This window comes from Mollisia scopiformis (genome assembly GCF_001500285.1).
Source record: "Mollisia scopiformis unplaced genomic scaffold LY89scaffold_5, whole genome shotgun sequence".
Classification (NCBI taxonomy): Eukaryota; Fungi; Ascomycota; class Leotiomycetes; order Helotiales; family Mollisiaceae; genus Mollisia; species Mollisia scopiformis.
Window position 1 is genome coordinate 996,308 of NW_017263585.1, and position 13,799 is coordinate 1,010,106.

Genomic DNA, 13,799 nt, shown 5'->3' on the forward strand with positions numbered 1-13,799 from the left:
CCACAAGACTACTAGCAATATTTGTGCTACTTGGCGTACTTCTATGGGTATTACTCTATTCCCCCATCCTGCAGTTAGCCCTGATATGAATCCTATTGAGAAGTGCTGGAGGAGAATAAAACAAGCTCTCCATAGGCGCCTAAGGCAGCCAACAACTGAGGTTCAAATGGTTGTAGCAGTATTAGAAGAATGGGACAAAATTCCTCAGGAATGGATCAATGGGCTTATTGAGCAGCAGGACTTCTGGGTACACGACTTAATTAAGCGATGTGGCTGGTCTACAGCTAATTAATTAATAAAATTCATGATTCTGATGCCCTGAACGCACGGACTTTTGTCCCCATGTTCGTAAGGATGACTTCAGATTGAGGTTATGATTGCGGCCTAACCACTTGCAATCGTCGTTGGGCTATGCTCATGACCGTGAAGTGTTATCAGCTGAAGGGCCATATGTTCAGTGCAAACATTCTCATGTTGTCCATTTCGCTTTCGAGACTACTTGGGTGCTAGATCAAGAGCCCGCTGTAAGAGAATATATAGTGAAATATTCGCAACGCAGTTATAGTCACAGTTCCATGCCCCTCTTGATTTCATCTTCAAGAATTTGCTTGGGCTATGCACCTTCTCGTGACTTAAGAATAGATCCGTATCGTAAAATGAATGTATCATAGAGGAGTTAGATCAAATTACAGATACATTATGATTTTGTCGTCCCATAAGCTGGTTGTCACGTTCATCTTAGTGATTAACATGCTAAATTTAACATCTGATAATTATTCCCACCTAAGTGAATACGTGATTTCATTCAGATGGTTCCATAACCCGGATGTATCGACTTGTGAATGTTTAGAGAAGATTGTTCTTGCACGGAGCCTACGGGTATATAATTGCTCCTTGAAGTCCCTCTCAAATAATTCTCAACCATCTTCAACCAAGATTTATCGCGTTCTCGACATCATATCCGCAATCAAATATCAATCTTGCATTCGATCACGAAAGTCGCTGAGTCGAGTACCAAGAAACTTCGCAGAAACAAACAATGAAAGCCGAAGTACCTATCGTTGCCTCTCTTGCGGCTTTGGCCGTCTCTCAGAATGTTGCCGCGGCTTTTGCAGTAGACACTTCAAACAACGTACCTACTCCACCACAGTTCCAGAACTTGGATCGCATCGATGGTGATGAGGGTGGTCATGTGTATGTTGTTGAGAGAGATGGTGGGAGCGGCTTAGGCGGCAGCGAAAGAAACGGGAAAGGAGGAAAGAACGATGCCGGTGGTGGGTGTGTCATATTGTGAAAGATACTGGAGCTTTGTTAGGAGTGTCTATTCAAGTTAGAGAGGGATGGATGATTGCTAGATTTGTATTTGATAAGGCGCTGGACGTATGGGGCGCATCGAGAAAATCTTGAGTGCGATATGGAATTATGAAGGATAATGCATGGCTTTTCACAATTAATGCGTATATCAAAGAAGGTTCCCGCTTATTGATCTTTAATATTCAAACGTTTCTGTGAATGTTCCGCAGTTTATCTGAGTCACATCAGAGCAAGTATTTTCAAGAGTTGAGTTCAGAATGGCAGCAGGATGTGCATAGTGGCATATCGATCTTTTGGCAGGATGGATAGGAACTGACTTGAAGCCCAGAAAAAGTCGGTACTTCTCCTATTTTAGCGAGACGGACACGTGACTACATTCCAACAGACACGCACACTTGTTGAAGAATGGGTTATGAGGAAAAGAAAGAATCTTTTGCCATTCACAGAAATAGAAGCAGCTTTATCTGATTTTGAATTCCTATCCAACTAAATCCTCGCGTTCTAAAGCCTCGCCATACGTTATCCCATTGATATAGCATTTCCTAACGAGCCTGTAGCAATCATCATCTTCCTAGAATATAAGTCACTGAGCTGCCATTGAGTACACAGATCAAGTATCCACCCCGTGTTCCAAAAGGTACGAGACCAAGATCACCAGTTGCAGTAGTGCAAACACTCCTTCCCATGCCAAACGAAATCAAAGAGTGCACAAACTCCGAAATCCCTAAATCAGTCGGCTTCGTAGCTTCTATCTCCCACTGAACGGCCCTAATCTGAGCACACACTTTCAGCAACTCTATGGCAGTTCTAACACTTTGGTGCTTCAACACTTTAACACTTTAGTATTCTAACTCCTGCACCTCAGTCGTTCATCACCTCTACACTACCTAAAAGCCTAGAGCCTTATGGTGCTTTGAGCTTTGAAGTATGGTGAAGCAGTAAGTACTGGTGCTATGCTTTGCTGCTATGCTAAAGTACTAAAGTGCTGACTGAAGTACTAGGATGGAGTAAGATTAGGACTCTATTCACAGGCTATGTATCAGTGGCGCCGTTCATGCATGGCAGGCCCTTCTTTTCGTGAATGGCAGCTGTGATTCATAGACAAAGAGTGCCATATATGAACATCCCGCCATTCACGAAAGCATGTGCTATTCGTGAATGGCGGCGCTCTAGTTTATAAACAGCAATTGTTTACGCACGGACTAGAACATATTCAATATCCTTCATATTCTCTACAGAACTTGAATAAAGCTCTAATTTTGGTTATACCCGGCTCCTTCCAAATTTCAAACACTATTATTCAGATTTCTACAAGCATAGACGGTCAGTCAACAGAAACGGGCACAAAGACCAACTACCAGAATGAGCGCTCCAGCCAACAACCGTGACAAATCGATTGTTACTCACGCCCGAGTCGTTGCGCACCTTTCGCAAAATTTTGGCGGTGGTAACAGCGAGAACCATTGGTCAGTGTACTTTCTTCTCCAAGGCCGGGGCTCAGTTCGGATGAACATGTTCACCCCGAAGTACGGTGTCAAAGAAGGGAGACTGGAACTGAGCATTTACGACTATGAACTCCCGACTAGTGCTCTGAAACATTGGGATTATAAAATGACTGAGGGCAAGACATTCGAGGATGTCCGCGACTTTGTGTCCAAAAACCGACGTCACCATTATGATTTTTCAGGGGGAGGGTCGGGTTGCAGATATTGGTGGTAAGTACCAACACCTTAGAATTTTGCAACTGTGGTCTAATGCACTCAAATAGTTATACCATAATGAACGATTTTGAGCAGTGTGGATACATCCCCGAGGGAAGTGTTCAACATCTATGGCCGGGTTTGCAATATCTTTATTCGAAGAGTCGCGACCCGAGCCCGCTTCAATGGATTGAAGGGAAGTTTTTCTATTGACTCTTCAGCCTGCATCTATATATGCCAACGAGAAAGGTCTAAGGGAAGTTTTGGCAATAGCATTCAGGCAAAATCTGATCTATTTACCTTGTTTCGAGAAAGTCCAACAGTTCAACAGCAGGCAGTTAGTATACACCCGAGTCACCCACCAAAGTATAATGTCTAACTTTCGTGGTAATCTCAGATGATAAGTTTTCTAACGCGGCTGGTTAGAGGTGGCGATTTGTACTCAATGGGGGTTTAGAAATGGAACAGAGATAGTTGAGAACGGTTTCATTTTATGTTTGGGATAAGGCCGGTGAAGGTGAAATTCGTGTAGTTCAAAATAAGGATACACAGGTCGAGATAAAGAATGGGCAACGCAACATGGAGGTGGAAGGCAGTTAATCCGATTAGCCCAAAATAAAACCCCTCAGAAAACAGAGATCAAAACCTCAAAGTTTCCGATGTATTTTGTTCGGTATCATTCGACTTATGAGCAGATAGCGCCAATCCAAACCGTCCTTGTTTCGCCGTCTTCGCTTCGAAGGCATCTCAGAGGGTGATAAAGGCTGGAGGTGATAGAGTAGGATCTTTTGCAGATGGCAGTATTGGTGAGATTTTGACTAGCCCAAGAAAGAGCGTCATACTGGTGACAAGAATAAGCAGTGGAGACGGCTTGGAGATCGCAGACTATATCAGGTCCACTTCCGGGCTTAACTTGAAGCAGTCTGATCTGTCCTGGATCTAGAGTGTCGAACATAATAAATCATGAAAAAAAGCTCGGCAGTGCTTTTTCAGCTTCTAGACATTGATCATCAGGAAATTTAACCTAATCTCCCTTCAGAACTCAAACAGTTGAGTCATGGGGATATTCAATTTGCTGCTGGCACTCGAGGTAGTAGAGGCGAGAAGTAGAGGTTCTGAACCAGTTCATATCACGTGGATGGTCCATACTGTAGATCAAAGCTCAAATGACCAAATAGAGTTATGTTTCTTATATTTCAGAGAAATATATTGAATTTACAGAATTACAGCAATGTACCGATATACTTCACAGCTTTTGGGGAGCACTTAGAGAGACACGTGATGCGGATCCAGCTCCTAACCGAGGCGCTACCTAGGTATCTGGGCGCGTTCCGCGTCGCGTTGTGCGTCGCGTTGTTTTGACTCAGACTTTGTTCCTCAAACTCATCATACCGATCATGCCGAAGAAGCGAGGGGGGAAAAATTCCACATGTCTCTAATATTGACTCGAGAATTGCTCAGAGCATCATATCCTAAGACGGGGAGCACGATCATATCCCACTCCTGACCACTGTCAGTCCTCAAAGTTACCCCGCCATTCATGGCAGAATGCGAAGTACCGACCGGTATTGCACATCATTTCCCTACTCACATACCAGCATTAATACATAGATCTACCTGCCTCTTCGAGTTCTTCCGAGGGACCATCCATACCTTATCTAATCGTAAGTTGAAAATAGATTAAACGTTACATTCATCCAAGAGCATATCAGCGATGCGTTACTCCTTGGATGAGAAAGAAATGCGGTCGTTTTCTTGAGTACGAGTACATGTTGAGTTTTTCTCTCCCCCTTCACTATTCCTAGCAGCCATCGAGAACCGGAACGTTTTGTTCGCAATGAAGTTGTTCATTCAAAGTCTCTTGTTCTACTTCATTGCCCCCACACAGGGACAAGCACTGCCAAGCGAAATAGTGTCTTCGTATCGAAATGGCTCTACACGTGAGTTCCAGTCAACCATTTGAAGGCTTGACGCTCAGCCCCACACAGTTGTTCAGCCAGTATACAAGACTCTCAGCCTTGGATCCATTAGGCCTCTGGGATGGTTCAAAGACCAGCTGGAACTCGAAGCGGCAGGCTTAGGAGGCAATTTATTCGACTTTTATCGTTTTGTACATGATTCAAGGTGGATTGGTGGTACTACAGAATATTCAGCACTCGATGAAGCTTCGCCGTATTGGTTTAATGGGCTTGTGCCTTTGGCTTTTGGGCTGGGGGATGCAAGAATAAAGAGTCAGGTGAAGTATTACCTTGACTATGTTCTCGATCATCAGCAAAGTGATGGGTGGCTTGGATTTGAGACGACGAGAACGACGCGCGGGCTTTGGGCTCGCTGTCTCCTGTTACTGGGGTTGATCGTAAGTTTCCCCTCGATATCTGAGAATAGCAGAACGTGAGATGCAAAGTTGCATTCAAAGACAATCCTGAGTCCACGTGATGCGACTCCCGCCTACACTTTCTCTGTAGAACAAAACGCCTGGTACGCAGGTACAATCATTTGATCAAATGGCTGATTTCAAAAAGCAATACGCTGAAGCCGATTCTACGGAAGCTGACAGAATTGTTGACGCGATGCATCGTTATGTCGTCCTTGCTCATAGCATGTTACGGAACAACTTCACAGGTTTGATCGTACATGGCAATGACACCTTCGACACCGCCGGCTTTGGTGTTGGTCGAACTCATGAAATGCATATTCCTCTGCAATGGCTGTATGAAAAGTATCCAAGGAACAATTCTCAGATCATTTGGGAGACGATGGAACTTATGATTGCAGGAGGAGTGAGTTGGGGTGCGGATTGGCGGACGTTTTGGGTGGAAGGTGTTTATCCAACTGTGTTGTATGATACAACACCTTATGATCTGAGCTGGGTCTTCATTCATGGTGTCAACATGGCGGAAGGTAAGCATGACTTGGTCAACCTCACCAACATTTCTGATTTGCAACAGGACTTCGGTATCCTTTGGCCATTTATCGCATGACAGATGACCCTGCATTGAAAACGCAAACTCGAACAGCTGTAGACCTGCTGGCCAAGTATCACAGATCACTTGCAGGAACTATCATCGCGGACGAGTACATAGCGGATCTGAATCCTAGCAGAGGAGCAGAACTGTGTATTGCTGCAGAGGTGATGTTTTCTTCGGCTAATATCTACCAATATCTAGGGGATAATGACATCGCTGATTGGACCGAACAAACTGCCTTTAATGCTCTTCCTGTCTCGGTGTCCGCAGATTGGTGGTCACATCAATATGTTCAGCAAGAAAACCAGGTATGTACTGTACTAGAACAGGACTAGGTTAGATAGAGTGTTGATTGAATGAACAGCCTTGGTCACGCAACCTTTCGATAACAGACCCTCTCTGGTGGGACGTCGACTCATACTCCAATGTCTTTGGCTTGGAACCCAATTATGTGAGCCCCTTTCGCCTCGACCAATTGGGATATTCAGTAGTCTCATGTAATGAATAGCCTTGCTGTACCGTTAATCATCCGCAAGCATACCCCAAATTCTTAGCCAACGCAGTTGTTGGTACAGCAGATGGCGGCTTGGCACACGTCTTCCTCATCGGTACCGATGTGGCTACAACATTATCAAATAATAATGCAGTTTCAGTCTCTGTCAACACCACGTACCCTTTCGGCCTAAGTTTGACGTACACCATCTCAGCAACATCTGCGTTTCCCTTTTACGTACGAATTCCAACGTGGGCTGAATCGACAAGCACCATCAGCGGACCAAGCAATGGAGCCATCGTTCAAGTTTCTCCATCAAACCAAGGCCTCCAAAAGATCGGCATTCCCGGCGGCAGCAGCACAACTTTCACTATCCAACTCGAGACACAACCACGAGTGGTGACGCGAGCCAATAACACAGCCGCAATCTACTACGGAGCATTACTCTACAGCCTAGCTATTGACTTCAACACATCCCAGACCCCTCCTCTGAACTACCACACCGAGGCCGTTCTCGACAATTCAACCACCGACTCACATACCTACGACCACGTTTTGACACCCACATCTATTTGGAATATTGCAATCGACCCATCCCAGATCTCTATCGTGTCTTCTAACGACTCAACGACGCTAAAGAATCCGATATGGACTTTAGGTGCACCGCCGGTAGAGTTGAGAGTTGCGGCCGTTGAGATCGAGTGGCCTACTGCTTTTGGCACCGCTGCTGATCCTCCACTTGATGTAAAGATGACAGGAAAGCCGTTCAGTGCTCGCTTTGTCCCGTACGGTAGTGCCAAGCTTCATATGGCTCATTTGCCAGTGGTTAAGTTGGAGAAGCTGGAATTGGTGTAATGTCTTTGGTGGAGGAAGTCCAACGTGCGAGTTTTCTTAGTCGGATCTTAGTAAGACATACATAAACGAAGCTATACATAATGAAACGCATTCGGGAGATTCAGAAGAATAGATGATAATCCCGTAATTGTCTCGAAGTTGTCCTGTAGATCCCGCCCCGCTTCCGCCCCGCTCCCCGCTGTGGGGCATAGTGTACTAACAAAGTGCGACACGTGTTTTAAGCGAAGTTTTAAAGACCTCGACCTTTCATTTCTACAACCTCAGAATCATCTCTCTTACACTTGTCAACCGAATACACAGTGGCAACGAAATCTCATTTGACTCACTCGTTACTTGCCTTCAAGTTTCGTTCATTCTTCAGAAATTTATGTCACAGATTCTTCCGCAATAGCCACACCGACATCTCACAATTATTCTGCGGGAAAAGGAAACAAAGATGGCCACCGCTACCGCCACGGGATCGCTTGGCTCTCGCCTTGCCTATAAACCACAATCTCTCAACTTCGGTACAAGTGGTCGACGTGGTCAAGTCATTCACTTGACTCAATTGGAAATTTATACCAATGTCGTCGCTGAAATTCAGTACCTTCAATTACTCCCTCAATCGGAAGGTGGCATCCAAGCTGGCGATGACTTCTATTATGCCCATGATCTGCGTCCTAGCTCTACCGCACTGGTTGATGTCGGTTGTGGTGGTCGTCGAGGTGGCCTCTGTCAAGCCGTCGAGCAGGCGCTGAAGGATACAGGCATGCATCCAATCAACTTGGGCGCCATACCTACGCCAGCTCTGACCTGCTGGGCTCTCAAGCACGGCAAAGGAAGTATCATGGTTACGGGCAGTCACATTCCTTTCGACCGCAATGGCTACAAGCTCAACACCTCCAAAGGAGAGCTCATGAAAAGGGACGAAAAGCCTATCAACGACAAAGTCGCTATTGTTCGTGAGAAGCTCATCTCGCAGCTATTTGCCGAGTCTCCTTTTGATAACCAGGGCGTTTTTCGCAGCATCAGTGCACAGACCGACTTCCAACCCGCGATACCTGACGGAAGAAAAGCCTACTTCCAACGTTATGTGGAGTTTTTCAAGGGCGAGACGCTTCAAGATGTGAAGCTCATTGCTTACCAGCACTCTGCAGTCGGCCGGGATCTCTTGGTTGACATTTTCGAAGCTCTTGGCGCAGACGTCACTCCGGCAGGCCGCAGTGACACTTTCGTGCCCATCGATACAGAAGCTATTGACCAGGCGCAGCTCAACACAGTGCAAGATCTTTGGCGAAGCACTGGTACCGGCCATAAGTTTGACGCCATTATTTCCACTGACGGCGACAGTGATCGTCCACTGATTCTGGCTCCAGAAGGTGACAAGCTTCGCTTCTTTGGCGGTGATCTTCTGGGCATGGTTGTCGCCGACTTCTTGGGTGCAGATGCTGCTGTTGTCCCCATCAGCTCCAATGATGCTATAGACCGCGGAGCTCTGAGCTCTGTCACAGAACCCAAGACGAAGATTGGCAGCCCATATGTGATTGCCGGTATGGAGAAAGCCATTTCCAAAGGACGTCGACGTGTCTGCGGATGGGAGGCAAATGGAGGCTTCCTCACCGGCTGTGATATTGAGCGCAATGGCAACATATTGACAGCACTTCCTACACGGGACGCGTTTCTTCCTCTACTCTGTGCTCTCTTCGCAGCTCGCAACCGCGGGCTGACATTGCCAGAACTCTTCGATGGGTTACCCCAGCGCTTCAGCCGTGCTGCCTTACTTCGGAACTTCCCACGTTCGACGAGCTTGAAGATCATAGCCCGATTTTCACCCCCTGAAGCATCCATGCAGAATGTCTCCTACCCTCCGGATGGGCTCTTCGTCCGTGATGCCGATAACACTAAGCTCGATGTTCAGGAGCCGCATGCGAAACAAATTGAAAAGATTCGCGAAGCACTCGAAACCGTGTTCACCCCGCAACTCGGGTTTGCCTCCATCATCCAAATCCTATACACTGACGGAGTTCGCATTCTATTCTCTAATGGCGATGTTGCTCACTTCCGCCCGTCTGGTAATGCGGATGAACTTCGGATCTATGCTGTCGCTGATGCACAAGAGCGTGCCGACAAAATCGCCAGCTTGGGAACTGCGGAGTCGGATGGACTCCTGAGACGCTTGGAGAAGATGATTTGAATGAACTAAAGAAAAATGGAAGGAATGCATAAACAAAAGTTTTCCATATTTGCATTTCGACATTCCACATAGCAATGAACAAAAAAGAACCCTCGTGTGGAGTTTGTGATAATTCTTCTGATCAGGATGATTGTGAAAGCTAATTTGCGAAGTTGAGTCCAACAATTCTGTAGTCCCCAATATGATGGAACAAGTATTCTTGCTTGTCTACTAAAAGTAATCACCCAATTCTGCCGGCCTAGGTATCGAAGCCGTAGTTGCACCGGACATCTCAGTTATCCCCTCGGGTCCATATCTTTCCAGGTTCGCATACGCTGAAGGTGGAGAGGCATATGAATATGACTGAGTATCGTGTTGATACAGGGTAGGCGGTAGATAACCAGTACCTTCCCCAGCACTTAGACTCACTGGACTTAGGTGGTATGGTTCAGGATGAGGTGTGGGGTAAGGTGCAAGTTCATGTGACTTCACTTTGCGGGAGCAAGGCCAGCAGAAAAAGCTACGTCGTGACTCGTTGCTCAAGATACTGCCTGGTCGGCTAAGAGCGGTCGTGGGCTTCTGCTCGTTTTTCTTGTCTTGAGAAGCAGGAATAGTCGACGAAAGGGTGACCGGTAGGTACGCTGATAAGCTCACGCTCCCATTGCCTACAAGCCCAGCTTGTTCTTTGGGAATTGATGTAGATTGTGCGTCTGAAGCTCCGATTTCTTCAGTTGTCGACGGTTTCTCTTGAGGCTTTGAAGAGCTGTTGGACGGCTCCCCAACACCGCTATTAATTGATCCAATTTCTGCCTTGAGCAGCTCAAGGTTTCGCTTCGCTTCCTCGCGCTCGTCGATCAGGGTCTTGAATTGGGACATCAACCAAGACCCATTCAGACTAAACTGACTAACACTTGGATCTCTGCTCAAAGTAGTTAGCATAATTTCCTTCAGACCTATTTCCACTTACACATTAACACTAGAAGCATATTGCAACACTTGCAACAGTAACTGCAGCGTACTTTTCAGACTCGCCAGCCTCGCATTCAAAAGCTGGATCTTCGACTCCTTAAACGGCAACATAAATTTTCCCATTCCTTTCCTACCCTCCTCAATCAGCACTCTCATCTCACCAAAGATATCAGAACATCCAGCAATGGCTTCTTGCGCGGTGTGTAAGGCTCCAGGTCGTACAAAAGCTCGCATGGTCGCTTCTGTGAAGACTTCGCTCAAGCGCTCAAGCACAGGAGACGTTAATTGTACATCTTGAGCGAGATCATTGAGTTTCTTTGGTGCGTTGGATACGCTGGACGAGTATTCGTAGAGAGCCTTGGAGAGTGTCAGGCCGGCGCCTGCGAGTTGGGCTATGGATGCGATGAAGCCGATGGCATCCATGTTTATCCTACTATCTATACTTCATTGTCCTGTGTTGAGAACAGCCAAAAGAGAATGTTCATAACGAGATGGCACGTCCAACTTGCAGAGTTCACGACAGCCTCATCTCGAAGGAGGATCTGAGTGAGGCTGTGTCTAACGCGCTAAGCTTTTCTGGGTCAATATGGCTTAATGTGGCTTGATACTACAACCACGTGCATGTCTCATAGAAGGCGCATCTTGGAACTTCTCGAAGACTTTACTCAGCGCATATCTCTTGACTCTGCTCTAATTCATCAGTCATAACAAGTATCAGGAAATTGGTTCGTACTTCGATCCAATCCATGTTTTTCAATGCTTCTCTGAATCTCGCTAAGCTCGCATATGCACTTCCAGTTCACGTTTTGATCGGCCATTCGATTTCTCATATAATTCGGGGCTCAAATGTGAGTTCGCTATTATTTGATATATGGGAAACATCCTATAATATTTATTGTCCTCATGAAATCGTCACTCTGTGACGAAAGCACTCAAGACAGGTAATATCAAGACAATACTTTATATTCTTAGACCAATAGATAACAGAAGAAGGACGACTATTATAAGCTGATGCCGGCCCCTATATCTCTATCACTTGCAATGGCGAATAGTGTTTCAGCCTCATTCTGGTAGAACCGTCACACCTTCAAGAAAGCTCATAGCCAATCAACAGCCCAATGCAGCCTTTCTTCTGCCTGCGGCGCCAAGATCTCTACGCGTATAGATCTGCAATGCTGCATACCGAGTATGCAACGTCGGACCGAAGCTGAACCATTTCAGCTGGCACCGACTTTTTCAGGGGACGGCCAAGAAATGACTGCGTCACCATACTGAGCCAAAGGCCTGAGGTAGATGCCTGTCAGGCTGGGAAAATGTCGAGAAATGTTGTTCCAGTTTCGGTTTGCCTCGAAGTTTGAAGCTTGAATTGACAGTCCCATGAGTCTTGGCCTCCATCCTTCCAAAATACGCCTCCTACAACACCCAGGGGTCAGCAATTGTCTTCCCGTTCCAAGCTCGATGCTCGTATGATGGCACCAAATTCCACAAATACATATCTTGGCAACCAACCCGTTTGCCCACAAGGCTGATCTGACAGACAAAACGTGTAATAGATTTCTACCGTCAAAACCCGGATCTTGGCGGTGCTCTTATGAAGAGGGGTCAGCGCCGTTGCCATCATCAAGTGTTAGCTTTATGATGCATCAACATGGCAGGTCGTTATTCTAGCACATTGGAGGCTGTCAATCCGAGCTATGAACTATTGCAGAATGGAAGAGGTCTCGCAGCAGATTCGGGGAAACAGGTTGTGATAGACAACGTTGGCAAGGAGGCTATCACACCTTACAGTGATGGAATGGAAACGATACCAAATCAGCAATATTCAACAGCTACAACGGAATACCAGAAGCCACAAGCCTACGAGAGACAACAGCCCAGACGCAACCGGAAGTGGTGGTGGATAGGAGGTGCCATTCTTCTGCTTGTAACTCTTGGAGCTGTACTTGGAGGGATTCTTGGGAAAAGGAAAAGCAAGCCACCTACGCCGACACCGGTACACAATATCGCTGCTGTCGCATTTAGTTCTGGTAACACTCGAGTATATTACCAAGATAGTGCGGGCATGCTGATTGAGGCGGCAAAGTCAACCAGCAGCAGTCCCTGGGGCATTACCAAGGTTGGATTGCTAGAGAAGAATAATAGTGCATTAGCAGCCGCCGTTTCACGTCCTGGATTTCCAGCGGTACGATACTCCTGATATGAAGTACAATCTCTGATAGCTAGCAGGAAATCAGTGTCTTCTACACCGACAACAATGAAGTGCTTCATGACCTCATCTACAATTCCACCTCTCAGAAATGGAATCAAGGTATTATATCTCAAAAGAACTACAAAGCTTACCCCAATTCCACCATGTCTGCTATGTACAACCAATGTCGACTCTGTTCCAATACTTTATTCATGACTTTCCAAGACCAAAATGGCTTCGTACAAATGGCCAAATTCCAGGACTCAGGATGGACATCGTCCCAGCTTGATGTTGATCCTGTTCTTCGGACAGGACTAGCTTTGCTGCCATCCTACAAGGCCAACCGGACAGACAATATTATGCTTTTTCACCAGAAGAGTAGTCTGGCTATCAGTCTTGCGAATTGGGACTCAGGTAATTTGTTAGGAAGCTCGAGGTTGGTGAGAGATACTGACGGTCCTAGTTTCGGGATGGAACTTTAGTAAAGAAATATACAGTCAAGCTCCAAGGGGGACACCTATTGCTGCTGCGTCGTCGTACTCCAATGTTACGGCAGGATATGAGACTTGGAGACAACTGTTGAAATTGTCTAAGGAAGGCGTAGAAGTCAGCACTTGGTCAGGAGCTCAGAATGATGTATGTACTTCTCTCTGGTTACTATATCACTTGCACTGCCTTCCAGTTCAATATTCAAGAGGCATTTTTCAGAGAGACTTACTCATTCCAACAGTGGCTCGGATATGACTACAATCACACGGCTTTTGCGAACGAGACTGGAACAAATGTCAAAACGTATGGTTCCCTTGCAGTCACTGCTATTGGCAGTGCATATGCAGTCGTTGAGAGTCCTCCTGGAAACTTCTCCATCCAGTCATATCAGATGAGTGACAGATTGAATGGTTGGCAGAGAACAGGGAATGTGACTACTTGGGATTGAAGGTGCGACTTCAAAGGATGCAGGATAACAGATCAAGAGGAACAGAGGGTCAGAAACAAAAGATCACGAGTTTGAAGGATAATAACGGTCCGCGAGATGTTTGTTTGGAGGAAATGAATCTGACATAGAGCACAGAAAGGGCGCTGTCCTGCAGGGATATTTCAAGTATGTCGTGTTATTCTACTTCCCTAAGGCGACGTTCAACATGAATCTTCAGCGCATGGT

The 13,799-nt window shown here is 46.2% G+C and overlaps 5 protein-coding genes across 5 annotated transcripts; 4 read left to right on the forward strand and 1 right to left on the reverse strand.

Annotated features, from left to right (window-relative positions):
• Positions 1–2,673: 2,673 nt before the first annotated feature.
• LY89DRAFT_577813 (uncharacterized protein) lies at positions 2,674–3,227 on the forward strand (the record flags this gene model as incomplete). The annotated part of the gene is made up of 2 exons (XM_018208916.1): positions 2,674–3,029; positions 3,083–3,227. Coding segments are annotated over 2 exons (501 nt in total), but the record flags the coding sequence as incomplete, so codon positions are not given.
• A 1,715-nt stretch (positions 3,228–4,942) lies between these two features.
• On the forward strand, positions 4,943–7,424 carry LY89DRAFT_705090 (duf1680 domain-containing protein; the record flags this gene model as incomplete). Its single annotated transcript, XM_018217426.1, has 6 exons — positions 4,943–5,013; positions 5,046–5,370; positions 5,537–5,915; positions 5,963–6,288; positions 6,345–6,431; positions 6,489–7,424. The coding sequence occupies 6 exons, from the start codon at positions 4,943–4,945 to the stop codon at positions 7,326–7,328; spliced, it is 2,028 nt and encodes a 675-aa protein (XP_018075564.1). The 3' UTR covers positions 7,329–7,424.
• A 163-nt stretch (positions 7,425–7,587) lies between these two features.
• LY89DRAFT_681799 (uncharacterized protein) lies at positions 7,588–9,597 on the forward strand. The gene has a single exon (XM_018214371.1). It carries the CDS (start codon positions 7,765–7,767, stop codon positions 9,499–9,501), a length of 1,737 nt encoding a protein of 578 aa, XP_018075565.1. The 5' UTR covers positions 7,588–7,764; the 3' UTR covers positions 9,502–9,597.
• On the reverse strand, positions 9,598–10,940 carry LY89DRAFT_681800 (uncharacterized protein). Its single transcript, XM_018214372.1, has 2 exons — positions 10,448–10,940; positions 9,598–10,399 (listed from the first exon to the last, which is right to left on the reverse strand). Exons 1-2 carry the CDS (start codon positions 10,870–10,872, stop codon positions 9,712–9,714), a joined length of 1,113 nt encoding a protein of 370 aa, XP_018075566.1. The 5' UTR covers positions 10,873–10,940; the 3' UTR covers positions 9,598–9,711.
• A 1,508-nt stretch (positions 10,941–12,448) lies between these two features.
• Positions 12,449–13,662, forward strand: LY89DRAFT_609731 (uncharacterized protein). Its single transcript, XM_018210529.1, has 4 exons — positions 12,449–12,631; positions 12,676–13,051; positions 13,101–13,273; positions 13,368–13,662. Exons 1-4 carry the CDS (start codon positions 12,512–12,514, stop codon positions 13,572–13,574), a joined length of 876 nt encoding a protein of 291 aa, XP_018075567.1. The 5' UTR covers positions 12,449–12,511; the 3' UTR covers positions 13,575–13,662.
• Positions 13,663–13,799: the final 137 nt, after the last annotated feature.

Coding starts and splice junctions, on each gene's coding strand:
- LY89DRAFT_609731 (XM_018210529.1), top strand. CDS start 12,512: ATGCTGATTGAGGCGGCAAAGTCAACCAGCAGCAGTCCCTGGGGCATT. Junction 12,632..12,675: donor CACGTCCTGGATTTCCAGCG/GTACGATACTCC, acceptor GATAGCTAGCAG/GAAATCAGTGTCTTCTACAC. Junction 13,274..13,367: donor GGTCAGGAGCTCAGAATGAT/GTATGTACTTCT, acceptor TCATTCCAACAG/TGGCTCGGATATGACTACAA.
- LY89DRAFT_681799 (XM_018214371.1), top strand. CDS start 7,765: ATGGCCACCGCTACCGCCACGGGATCGCTTGGCTCTCGCCTTGCCTAT.
- LY89DRAFT_681800 (XM_018214372.1), bottom strand. CDS start 10,872: ATGGATGCCATCGGCTTCATCGCATCCATAGCCCAACTCGCAGGCGCC. Junction 10,400..10,447: donor TATGCTTCTAGTGTTAATGT/GTAAGTGGAAAT, acceptor TACTTTGAGCAG/AGATCCAAGTGTTAGTCAGT.